At 38.2% G+C, this 13806-nt stretch overlaps 1 protein-coding gene across 9 annotated transcripts in view; it reads right to left on the reverse strand.

The window, feature by feature from the left end:
- LOC105475406 (piccolo presynaptic cytomatrix protein) overlaps positions 1-13806 on the reverse strand; it is a 406277-nt gene that overhangs the window by 193775 nt on the left and 198696 nt on the right. For 7 of the 9 annotated variants that reach the window (XM_071094748.1, XM_011730625.3, XM_011730623.3 and 4 more), the window contains 2 exons: positions 7548-12627; positions 5166-7180 (listed from right to left, as the gene is read on the reverse strand). In XM_071094748.1, the coding sequence (XP_070950849.1) occupies positions 5166-7180; positions 7548-12627 (7095 nt within the window). The remainder of the gene's footprint in view (positions 1-5165; positions 7181-7547; positions 12628-13806) is intronic. The other 2 variants (XM_071094749.1, XM_024790856.2) reach the window with 2 other exon arrangements.

Here is a 13806-nt window from a genome sequence, read left to right on the forward strand (position 1 = left end):
TGAAAATATTTTATTAGTTACATGAGACTATAAAAGTAATGTTTTAATGTATATATGTATATGTGTATATGCCTATCAATAAGGTATAACATTAAATATGTTAAAGTGTCAAACAAGTATTAGAATTGTGATGTCACATATCTTATATTTCAAAATATACCCCACACTTTTCCAAATTTTTATATTATAATCCTTTTAGTTGCTTATTCATTTTTCCCAGTAAGACTTAATGTAGCATAATATAGAATCCTAAATAATTAGTAATGTGTAGAAATATAAACAGATATACAAAAGTGTGGCCGGGCACAGTGGCTCATGCCTGTAATCTCAACATTCTGGGAGGCCAAGGCTGAAGGATCACTTGAGGTCAGGTGTTCAAGACTAGCCTGGCCAACATGCTGAAACCCCATCTCTACTAAAAATACAAAAATTAACTGGGCATCACAGCGGGTGCTTGTATTCCCAGCTATTCGGGGGGCTGAGGCAAGAGAATCATTTGTACCCGGGAGGCGGAGGTTGCAATCAGCTGAGATCACATCATTGCTTGAATCAATTATAAAGTACACAATGTTCGAAATAGAAAGGGTAGTGAACTGTTAAGAAACAAATATGCTGAAATACATAGGAAACTAATTACTGTTAAATAGTGCTCTGGTTTTAAACTGTTTCAGTAATACTCAATGCTCTATTAAGTTGGAACCCTCCCATGTTAAACTGGCATTTCATAATATTTAGTTTTACGCTTCTGACAGAAGTCTTTTAATGAACAATAAGAATATAATTTGTTTCTCAGAATCGTGTTAATTTGCCTATTTTGAAATTTGGATTCTGGAAAGGATAACACAAATGACTTGATTTTTTTCTGAAAATCTTTTCCTTCTAAGTTTTCTTTTGAAATTAATCCTTAGATATTTATTATAGTGAATAGCAATGTTAACTACTGAATACTAAATTGCTGAGATCAACTTAAAAGCTTTCTGGTTTTGACTCACTGACATTTGTATACCTGTGTACATTTGTTTTAATTGATTTTTTAAATAATATCTTTCCAATCACTAATGAGTATAAATTATTTTACTGCCATTTATTTTTAAAAGTACTTCAAAATAATACTTTGTATTTTAATTTTAAAACAGTTGGATGTTAAAATGCAATATTTTAATCAAGAAGAAATATCATGAGAAAAACATTAGTAATGAAGAAGGTAAGAGCTATAGAAAGATGAGGCTTCTATTATTTACAAAGCTAATCTTTAATATATGATTTTTTTTCTGACATACATAAATACCACCATTATAAAACAGTTTTAAAGTTAGTTTTAATAGACAACTTTCTTATATTGCTTGTCAAAGAGAATAATGAAAAATAACCTCTAATAAATATTATTATTATTCAAATCACATTTGGCCACCAGAGCCATTATTTCTTAAATCATTATACTCTGGAAGAATTGACAGAAATACAATCTCTCAATTTAGGTTATGGAAATTACTTTCAGAAATAGACATTAAAGGATTCCAAAAATTTTAAAAATAGCTATCAAAACAGCAATCAGTGAAGCAAAGCATATTCTTGTAAAAATCAGCTCATGAATGCCATCTGCTTTGCAATAGGATACTGGCTTAAACACTAGAAGAAAAAGATTTTAATAAGAAGTTTGCCTATTACTAAAAACTTTCTAAAATTATTAAACAAGTCTAAGGGGACGAAATAGCTTCAACGATTAATAGCCTATGTACTTTTAAGGCCACATAGAGGTGATAACATTTTAATTGTAGCTATTTTTTTAGCACAAAAAGTAGTGTGTCCTATCATTGCCAAAATGTGATATTTCTGAAATATACAAACTATTTTTTTGATAGAAAAATCACTAAGAAAAATGTTATACTTTAAGAGAGATAAATCTTGAAAATTTATTTCAAGATTAGGTAACTTCTAGCTCTAAAAAATTCTTTGAATTTACATTGCTATGCAATAGATAATGTCACTTTTCTCCCCGACTTTGTAGACAGCATGCTACAGTAACCTTCTGATTGACGTTATTGATCATCTGGGTTAGGATGTGAATCAGTCTCATTGTGCAGAAGAAAGAGAAAGGGTGTAAGGAAGGCATTTTGGAGCTCTGGTTTATGGAATCCTCATAAACATGGTGCTAGAGATAATCCACAGATACATGCAAAAATACTAGATGGAAATAAATGGAGAAAGTATAGTGTGGTCCATGTACAAAATGGAAGAAAAACCAACAGGAAAAACAGAAGTAAAAATTGTAACACTGGGCCAGGTGCGGTGGCTCACGCCTGTAATGCCACCACTTTGAACAGAAATCTGTATGTAGGAGTGAGCATACATATATCTGGGGAGAGAGAGGCACAGACATGTGCCCTGGGTGGGGGTGAGGTTGGCACATCCAAAGAACAGCACGGCCTATGGTCGGAGCAGAGTGAGGAGGGGGAAAAGTTTGGAGAGTGATCAATAAGGTCATGAAACAAGCAGAGATCACATCACATGTGGCCTTGTTAAGAAATTTCTAATGTATTTTGAATTTGATGAGATCTTAATAGAGTTTAAACTGTGCTGCAAGTAACATAATCTGATGTACGTTTTAAAAAATCACTCTAGGTGCTGTTTAGAGAATTGATGGTAGTAAAGGCAAGTGTAGAAGGAGTCCAAGGGCTGTGCACATTCTAAATGAAAGATGATGGTGGCTCTGGTCTATGATCCTCATAGCCACAGGAAATAAATCCAAACTTTGTAAGGCAGCAGATTAGATCTCCAGTGACCTGGCCCTCACTCGACTTTCTGGTTGTATTTACAGTAAACCCTTTTCTCCTCCTCTTTGCTTTATGTCTGTTCATCAATCTGAAACTTTGTCCATTTATTCCCTCTAGTTACAGTCACCTCCATTTTTCTCTTCATGGTCCAGCAGAGGTCTCAATCTTCATGACTCAGACCTCTTCTTTGCAACCTCTCCTGACACTTTCAGGAGGAGGACAGATTGATTCAGAATCTGATAGAGTATAAAACTTATCTTTTAACCTGTATTATATGTGTCACAGTGTTGTTTCAGTGCCTACTGAGTGGTGTAAGTTTTTTCAATCTTACTGGTCTGTCAAAATTAACAACCTGTAAACTACTGAGCTAGCCTTCTTAAATTCACATTACTACGAATATCCCTAAGAAAATTATTTTTTTCAGTATAGTTAATAGTTAGTAATTCACACTTATAATTAAGAAATTTATTTACTTTAAAATAGGCTCAAAGTATGTCTAGACATTTGCCTAGAAATTATAAAATTCACATCTTAGACTCATAGTCTCTAGAGTGTTAAAAACACTGCCTGTGTATAAAATGATCTACCTGTGCATGTAATAAGACAATACCTTTGAATTTGTACTATTCCATATTAAAGTATGGATTTAACTTGACCAACTGGAAAAAGAACCACTGAATTGTGCTTTGAGGCTCAGAACACCTAGGGTTTTTCAGATTCTGGGTATTATTTGCTAATTCTACTCAACTTCCTTTATGATTAGCTTATCAATATTGCTGACACAATCAGTAATACAACCTTTACAACCCATTGTATCAATTTCCAAATGGATACATTTCCAAATCCAAAGTGCATACTTTGTGAGGAAAAAAATATTGATAACTTGAGACTCTTTGTTAGCTGAGTTCATCTGAATTAAGGGTACAGGGATACATATTATGTAAATAGTAAATATTCCACCTGGAAAGCCTGTTCTTTCTAGTAATGGGAGTCTTCACTATTGCTTTGAAAATACTGCCAAAAATCATATTTCAAAGTTGTTCACATAACTCTTTAAGTGAATTTCTAGAACAAACTTATTAAAAAAACCCTATATATTATAACTAACTTAAAAATCACTTTTCAACAATATTAATAGATTAAATTCTGGAAACAACACTACGCATGAAATAATTCTCTGTATACTGGATGAAATCTCAATATACCAGAGGTTTCCTGATTCTATAGTTATTACCTCTCCCCTTGACGTGAAAACAGCTTTACTTTTAGCTTATGTAAATATGTAATAATACAATTCTACTAGAAAACTAGAAAACAAACATAAATTTATAATTTACTATTATGACCATTGATGGCTATATACCTACAAGTAGACTTACAGTCATATATCATGACATATTTTTCAGCCCACAGCCAGTGTTTAACACATATGGGTCAGTGGAAATGTAACACTGTCTCAGAAAAACCTACTTAGAAGCTTCAGGGTTCAAAACCTAGAGCTCAGTAATCATGCATTAGGGGAACTTCTAATTTGAACAGAAGTCTTGTTCTAAATTGAGCTATTACATCTGTCAATCACTTTCTGGATAGTTATGTATATTAGATTTTCTTAAGTAGGAAATATCTGGTTTATATCTGATTATCAACATTTCTTATTCTGTGTTATACAGATCTTCACAGATACATCTGTATATGTTCTTTTCCCCTTGAAGCATACCTATATATTTGAAAATAATTAATTTGTATTATCCAAAGAAACATGAAAAATTATTTTCGCTTCTGTGAGCACTAGGACTAAGGTTTACCTGAGTTTAGATTAACAAAGTTGCCAGAAATAAAATAAGCATGGATGAACTACGATGATTATATTACACTTTTATCTGTCTGCCTCAGAAATGTTCTCTTTTGACCAGTAAGTGTTCCAAGCCTTTTAATGAAAACATTCTGGCTGGAGGAAGAGGATACTGACAAGATGATCTCTCCCACTAAATATCCATGGTCTAAATTTATAGTCACTGTTTGCATTATCTGTTTAATGTTTCCTATAATGCCTGAAAATGAATATTATGTTTACTGAAATCACAGTTACGTTGACATTTGGGAGATTTTGATATAAGAATAAGACTTTCGATTTCATTGTCTTAAAATAATAAAATCATTTTCTTCACATAATGTTTTCTTTCTTTGGTATTTTTAAGGAATGTATGGTTTTCCACACACACACGCACACACACACACACATACATAGTGTAAATTTCTAAGGCAATAATCTTCACTCTAATCTAGTATTAGGTTTCTAAGGTACCAGGAGCCTGATTGCCTCCTAAAAGTCTGAAAACACATGATTAACAACTCATCCATTGCCTTCCAACTGAAAAGAATCACTCTTACCGTATAGCCCTCGGTATACTGAAAAGGAGCCCTGGAACTTTCGTCTGCTGTTGGACTCAGAGGCTTGGGGTCAGACATAGAACGCTGCATCATCTTGGCTGCCTTAGGACTTGCTGGGGGAACTTTAGCCATATCTGGATGCAGTACTTTCTGTGGACTTATATCATCAGGGAGGGGTTTTTCATAAGGTACAAAGGCTGATTCTAAGGCTTTGCCTGGTGAAAGTGGTGAGATGGGTGAATAAAGGACTTTGGGGGATTTGGGTGGGGAAGGAGCCAGCTGTACTGTGGAATCTGCCCGGAGGTGAGATGAATAACCAATCTCTAAAGGTGTTGGGCGTTTCTTGTCTTTGGGTGGAGATGTGGCACTCAGGTATTGAGGACTTTGTGTGTCTGAATCTGCTTCTGTTTGACATCCTAAACTGCCCCCTTTGTAAGTCTTTTCAGGTGCTGAAATGTGTTTAATTATTTCTACCTTGGCATCCACTCGTGCCCGTATGGAGGGTGTTCTTATGGTTCCAACTGGTTCAGTTTGCACAGATATCTCTGCTACCGTTTGAACTGCTATGCTGGAGACTTTGGAAAGGGGTTTGGTCTTGTCAGCCTCTGCCATGCTGTCACCATATTTCCCTACACGAGCTTTCCTCCTTGATCTAGTAGGCACATCCCACTCATCCTGATCTTCATCATCAGTTTGGACGCTTGTATCCACACTCTTTTTAGTTCTCCTTCTCCTACTCACATAGCTCCGATCTGTGGCATCTTCGTCATCCGTTTGTACACCACTGTCCACTATCTTTTTAAAACTTCGGGTATCATCTGCCATATTTTCTCCCATTTCATCATACTGTCCTCGGACTTTAGCTCCAGAACTTCTCTTTTTGGGCTGTTTTTCCTCTTTTACAACAACATCTGTTAGAGGTATTTCTGAAACAGTGCTCAGGATACCAGGTGGGGCAATGTACTGAGTAACACCATCAGACTGAACGGTGTACCATCCTTGGCTTTGTGGTATTTCAATTGCCACAACAGCTGAAGCTGTAGTGGTTGCATCTTCAGTTGCCCAAAACTGACTGCCTTCTGGGGCAGCATACTGACCTTCCAAAATTGCCTGCTCTGTAGTGGTTTGTGGAGAAGCAGTTCCAGAAGGGTCATAGTTATACTGGTAGATCTGCCGAATCTTTTGCTCCTCCAGCTGCTGGTGAAGCTGTTGTTGCAGCTGTTGGATCTGCTCAAGCTGTAACTGTTGCTGAGCTAACGTCTCCTGCCTCATCATGAACTGGGCTTGCCGCTCTTCTTCTTGCTGATAGAGAAGGTGTTGCTTCATAGATTGCAGCTCCTCCAACTTTTTCTGAACCATGATCTTTTCTTGTTCTCGGAATCTTTGAATTTCCTGACGTTCCCACTCCAATTCCTCAGCAAAGCGCTGTTGCTTAATTTTCTCCAGCTCCAGGAGCTCACGCTCCAAGTCTAGCTGCTGCTGTTGTTTATCTTCTTCAGGGACAATCAAAAGAGCACTTTCATCTCCCACCACTTCAGGAAACACTTCAGATGCTGTGGTTAAAGTGGGAACAGAGTCTATTGTCTCAGCAGTAAGAGACTCCATAGTAATAGTTTGCAAGCTGGCACTGATATCAATACCAGTTACTGCAATGTCCGTTTCAGATGCACCTGTTGTTATAAAATACGATCTAGGCATTGGCTGGCTATGGTGCAGGGCAGGTAATGAAGTCACTGCATCAGTTGTATGAATACCAGACAAATCCCTCACTGTGGTGCTGAAAATGGAGCCGGGTTGTGTGGTGATAGCAAAGGTAGAGGGTGTCGGAGTTGCTACTGAAGAATAGACAACACCATTAGATGACCTCAAAACACTCCCCACACAATACTGGGGTCCTGGCGGTGGTGTCATTCTTGCTGTGGAATACTGTGGGGTACTAATCCCAACTCCTGAAATGACTTGTCGTGTTTCTGGATATGGACCTGTAGTCTTGCTTGAATAATCCATTACCTCACCTGAAATACAGGGCAGAGTTATAGTCCAGTTCCCAGAATGAATGCTGCTTTTTGAGTTTGAAAACCCTCTCATCTTGATGAACATAATGAATGAGACTGCATGCAAATCCACAGGTTAACCTAATTAGATGCGGAATGAAAGCAATGTTGAACATGCAGGCACATGCAGGTGATTTTGAGCAGAACAAATTTTTTTTTAACATGAAGGAACAAAAGCGCACATGTACTCCAAAATATGCTGCTAAAACATCCAAAGAAAGAGAAAAAGTAACAAAACTGGAAAAGGAACCACATTTTCATCCTGAAATGAGATGAGGAACACCATAATTATATTTCAAGGAAAGGTCTGCTGCCACATCATACTGACCTGTAGTAACTCTCCCTGAAGTCAGATCTACTGCTGTGTCAGTTCCTTCAGAATAATCAAAAGCATTCTTACTTTTATAGAAAAAATGTCCAGCTTCTGCTAAATTTGTGTCAGACATGGAAGGCTTCATTCCCCCAATCCCTCTATAACCATATGGCCCTGATCGATCATACTGATAGTGGTCATCCCTATAACCAAAACGATCCTCAGGAAGAGTAGTTGCAGGCTGCTGTGCTGTGCAGCTCCTTCCAAACGGTAATTTATAAACCACATCACAGCACACAGCTCTTCTCCCTGCTGTTAAGTCAACGGGTTTTTCATCATCTTCTATTATTTTGGTCATCACACTTGAAGTAGACTCATCCATTGTTACGACTGTTCTATGAGACTTGGTTGTACTGAGATCCACTACTTCCCCATCAGTGATCCCCTGGGATATGGTGCTATCAGTCCATCCATTTGTGACACCAACAGGAGGCGCAGTGACAGGTTTTGTAACAGCCAATGTCATTGCATGTGCTGGAGTACCTAGAGATAAGTTTATCGGCGCTTCTTCCCTAGCTATAGGAAAGACCTGGTCACTTGGTATCCTGTATGGGGGCTCAGCATGCTTTGATGTTGTAAGCTGGAGTGGTGTTGTCATTGCACGTTCTACACCCACTAGGCTTTCTGTGCCTGTAGTATAACTTGCACTAGCTGTGCATGTGACAAAGGTCACTGTCTCAGTGGGCAGAGATACAGGAGTCACTATTGATGATGTTACACTAAGATTTATAATAGAGGGTTGGACAGCACTAATTTGTTTCCCATAAACTTCATTTGTTGTGATCTGCCTTTTCACATCCATTGTAGAAGCAGAAAGATCAATACATTTATCAGTTGTTTCAACTTCTACCTTTGGTACTGTACGCAAATCAATTACATCACCAACAAGTTGCAATTTTCCATCTTCTTTATACTGAGGCTTCTCTAAATGTAGGTTATCTAGAGCAAGAGGCTCTGGAGGAATTGTTATGGAAATGCTGCTGAGACCAACACTAGGAGCTGTACTTCCGGTTGCTGAAACCTCAGTCTTGGAAACTTCAGTAGTGACAAACTGTGTAACTGACATGGGAGTTGCTTGAAATGAAGAGGGTGCTGTGACAGGGGTAGGAGAAAATGTCTGTAAAGCTCCAGAGATATAGAAGGTCTGTTCTGATGAACTTGGAACTTCTACAGCTGTCATAGGAGGAATTACAGAAAACACAGGTTCAACAGAAACCAGATCTTTGGAGGGTGATCCCAAGGGCCAACTGGTAATTGCTTGACTAGCAGAAGCATCTGTCGGAGTCCCAGGTTCAGATGGCAATGTAATAACTACATAAGTTTCCGTGAGGGATTTGGAAAATCTTGGTGAGGACTTGTTGGAGTGTGGGGAAAGTGGGGAGGTAGGGGAAGGCAATTTATAATCTGCTGAAGTCACTAAATTTAAGGTCATACTTGAAGTTAAAGACAGGCCTATTGGTTTGGGGTGTATATCTGTTGGTTTTTGTGTAGTTGCTGGAATCTGAGGAATCACTGGTTTGGGGGCGATTGGAGGTTTGCTTGGCTCAGGCCTGTGGGTAAATACAAGTCCAGATGGAATTGAAGATGGCTTAGGAGGAACAGGAGGAGGTGCGGTGGTACATATTCTTGTAACAGGTAATCCACTACTTTTCAGAACAGCTGTGGTCTCTACAGTAGTAACAGCATCAAACAGAGGTGTAGCTGTAGTCACTGGAGCTGTAACTGTTAACTTTTTTTTAGGAAGAATAGTTGGTTTAGGTGAAGTTGGTGGAGGAAGTGGTGGGGGAGGAGGTGGCGGTGGTGGAGGAGGAGGAGGAGGGGGAGGGGGAGGAGGGGGAGGAGGTTGAGCTGATATGTCCAAAGAAGAACTTCTAAAGAATGGGCGAGGTTTAGTTGGAAGAGAGGAAACAGAAGGACTGCCAGTTGGTAACTGAGACACAGGTTTTTCCTGACCAAAGGTCTCTCCAGATGTAAAGTACGTAGTTGAAAGCTGCTCTTTCATTGGAAGGATTATTACAGAAGAAGGTGGGTGATCAAACACAGTTTCAGAGAAGCTACTTTTTGTTAGTTCGGCCTCCAACTCCTTTTTATCTCTGTAAGCTTCCAAAACCTCCAGAATGATTCCATTCCCAGTTTCCTTCTTGGCGCTCTTCACTGGGTCCTTTTCAGCTATAGATAAGTCAGTAGAAATAGTGTCAGCAACTGGCCCTTCAGGTTTAGGTGCTACAGATTCTATGATAGAAGATGCCATATCGGATAAGGAAATAATATGATCAGCACTAGCTCTACCATCTGATATGGTAGTCCGATCTAAAGATACACTTATTTCTTCCGGGTAGTCTATAATGCTGCCTGGAAAATAAGTTGATGAAGAAATTTCCTCAGAATCCTCAAATTTAGTTATCATGTCCACTGGTTCTGTATAAACTGTGGTTATGCTATCCAGGGTAGTAATGGGTGAAGAGCTATCTGTGGTACAGACCGAGGAAACAGATGATGTGAGAGAAGGTGTGTCAGAGGGTGGGACAGATGTAGCACTTTCTGAAGGCTCCGAGTAGGTCAAAATCAGCGATTCATGGGCAATTATCTCTTGAATTTCTCTTGTATAATCGGTTACATATTCATCCTCAATTTCTTCTGTTGAAAAATGTTGGGTTATTTTAACATCTGGGATAGACAGTGTTGCACTGCTGGTCGAATCTGTAAGAGATGCTCCTGAGAGAACACTTGATGTCAAAGATGCATCAGGCATTCTGTCAAAGTCCATGGTGGACTCTGTCATATCCTCACCGATGGGGGCCTGGGTTGGGCTAGATCCAGGTGTTAACTGCATCTGTTGCCTCTTCATAAGTTCCTCATAGGCAGCATCAGCATCTAGTAGTTTCTTTTCTTCTCCTGTAGAAGTTACCATAGTACCCAGGTCCACTATCTCATGGCTTTCTGGGATGATAAAAGAGCTTGAAACAATATCTTCCTGAGGCACAACAGAATGTAAGCTTTCTAACTCATAAAACTCTTTCTGGAGGTCTGTAATTTTCTGCATAGGATCTTCATAAATTTGTTCTGAAAGTCTTATCTTTTGCTCTCTTCCTCTCTGCTGCATAAATCCATTTTCTTCTTCTTGCCTTGTTAGCAGGCTGCCATCTACAGATCCATTGTACGTGTCTTCTACTAAAGATTCATAAATATAATCCTCTATTAGCATTCCACCATACAAAGGCTCTTTTTCAAACACTTCATCTCGTTCATTTGCAGCTGGAAAAGCTTTGTATTTGTGTGTTTTATGCATCATTTCTTCATACATCTCCTCAGCACTTTTTAACGCCTTTTGGCTACCTTCTTTCTGCATAATAGATTGCTCATCTGTTGGTGAGTATAATGACACAGCTGTGGGCAATTTATAAACTTTTTGTACTTCTATTATTTTTTCCGGGCTTATTTCAAAACCTTCTGGGTCTGATTCTATGCTAGGTGAATATTCAGAACAAGAAGATCTATGGAGCTCCTCCATTTCTGCAGCCTGACGTAACTCTTCTGTTGGAGATGCATCTTCAATGGGAGAGAGATTACTAGGTGGTGTCTTTGGCCTTTCCCTTCTTCTCTGAGCTCGAAGTTCGTCTTTGTCTTTCTTTGATTTTTTACTAGAACTCTTTCTTTGTTGCTGTTCTATTTCCCTCTGCTTTTCTTGCTCCTTTAATAATTCTTCTTCTTCTCTCAATTCTTCTTCCTCTGAAGAATCTTCAATAGTAGGCAAAAGAGGGCCATGTGATCTGTGCCGAGCTTTGCGTTGCTGTTTGCTCTCTCCTTTTTTGTGACTCGGGCTACTGTCACTGTCCTCATCAAGTGATGATACTGATGTAGGGGATGTACCAGGAGTGAAGCTGGAAGCATGCAGACTCGAAGACCCCTCTCCCCTTGACCTATCTTCAGGTGAGTCTGTCAGGCTTTCCATTTCTAATTCTGGCTCTTCCTCAAAATACAAACTTGTTTTTTTCTGTGATGACTCTGCAGAATATTTATCTGTTATTGTACTGTTGAGCTCAATTGTTTTAAATCGGCGTAGCCCTCCTCCTCCAGCAACTACAAGTTCTTCACTTTCCTGACTTTTAGTTTCTCTGTATTTAAGTTCAGGACTTTCATCAAATGCTTCATCGTCTTCATCATGCCATGAGTGACGTCTTCCTACATCATCATCAATGCTTGTGCTACTTTTTCGAGTCAGTCGTCTGTGTTTCCCTGCTGTTATTTTGCCTTTTCCCTTGGTTTCTTCCTTCTTCTGGCTCTCAGTACTACTACTAATCTCTTTGAGCTGGTTCCTGATGAACTCATCATCTTCAGAACCTGAAGCATCTTCATCAGCACTCATTTCTATGATTTGTTTTCGAATGAAGTCCTCCTCTTCCCCTGATCCTTGGCTGTCTTCCTGTTTATACTCATCACTGCTTGATGAGCCAACACTAGTTCTTCGTTTTCTTTGTGGAACAGGTGAGTTTTCACTTTCACTACTCTCTTCAACTGAATCATAATGCTCTCTTCTAGTAGTTATGTCATCAACAAACTCAGACTTTTCTTTATGGTCCTTGCTGGAAGGAATATCTTGCTGGGTATCTTTTTTAAAAGTGTCTTTCCTTTCTTCTTGACTTTCTTTGATCCCCTCTTCTGAAATAGCAATTTCCAAGGTTTCAGACACACTCTGAGTTTTCTGTTGGTCTTTAGGCTGCTCAGGAGAAACTTCATGGGGTTGTGTTTTCTTTTCTGACTTTTCATCAACAAGTGTACTTGCTTGAGCTTCCAAAATAGATAGGACTGTACTTTCTAATTTAGCCAAATCTGAGGGGCTGGAAGGGCTGCTTTCTTGTGAAAAAGAGTCCTTTTTGAGTCCCTTGAGAATATCCTTTTCATCAGTTGGAATAAGACTTGGAATTTCACCAAGTGAGCTTGATATTCCATCAGAAGAATATCCCGTGTCGCTCAGACCTTGGGGGCTTTTAGGCTGCTGAGAACTTGAGGTGTCTGATTTGTCATCTTCCTTTTCCTAAGCAGGGAGATAAAGATACAGGAAAACTTAACATGGTTAAACTAAAAACATGGCCTCTCCATTACTATCAAATAACTATTAGGAACTGAAAAATAATTTTGGAAAATTTTTTCAACCATATGTTAGTATTTTTTAAAAGTTTGAGAAAAATATTGTTGATATGTGTTGATAAGGTTAGTTTCCATTTAAACTAAATTTCACTAAATGTCAATTCTCAATGACATTTGATCTTCTGTCATAAATACCCTTTCACATTTCAATGTCATTTTCCATCAAAAATATGATTATTTTTCTCAATAAATTTGCTTTAAGATACAGTTTATAAATTGTGATGAAGATGTTTAAAGATAAATTTTCTATTAACATAATTTACTTTTGGATTATAAGGTCAGGAAAAGTTCAAGAAAGTATCAGACAATGGGCTTTGTGCCTGGCTGCAAGTTGTAAGGGATGTTGGAGAATTCACTAAACAAAAAAAAGCAAGTAACATGCCATAATAACATATGTGCCATGTACCACAAATACATGGTTATCGTTCTTGTCAAATGATTCAAACAAGGCATTGCTTTTAAAAGACATTTTGAAAGTTATGAACCACTATATATACTTGATATTATTAATATCATTACTCTATATCACTTGGAATGAATGTTTATAAATTTTGTACTTTGAAAAAGTTATGCAATAATTGGTCTGACTTATCAGTTCAGCTAAAGAGAAATATCCAGCTGTAATATTTTGTAGAGTTGTTAATCACATGTATCTTCAGCATCCCATCTCAAAAGTGTTTCACTAATGTCACTTACAAATACCTTTTGATTTTTGAAATCTTGTTTTATCTTGAAAAGCAGCTTCCTTAAAAAATAAATAGCTTTTGTGAGCAGGAGCATGGGCTTTCCAGAGATCTGGGATCCTTAGCGACACACCACAACCCTGAACTTGTTGCCTTTCTTGGGCTATGATGATGCCATGACAACAATTTAGGTTCAAGAATCAGAGAGGCCTTAAATAAAAATTAAATATAGAGACTTGTTGCATGAAGACTTTTTTGCTAAGTAAAAATATATATGAGTAAAATAAAACTGATTCAGTTAGTTGTCCTGTTTAAAGGAGGACACAATAGTCTTACAGCCTACAGAAAGGAGGGGTTAGGGGAACAGCTGCCTAAGAGCATGC

The sequence above is a fragment of the Macaca nemestrina genome, chromosome 4 (assembly GCF_043159975.1).
Source record: "Macaca nemestrina isolate mMacNem1 chromosome 4, mMacNem.hap1, whole genome shotgun sequence".
In the NCBI taxonomy this organism is placed as follows: Eukaryota; Metazoa; Chordata; class Mammalia; order Primates; family Cercopithecidae; genus Macaca; species Macaca nemestrina.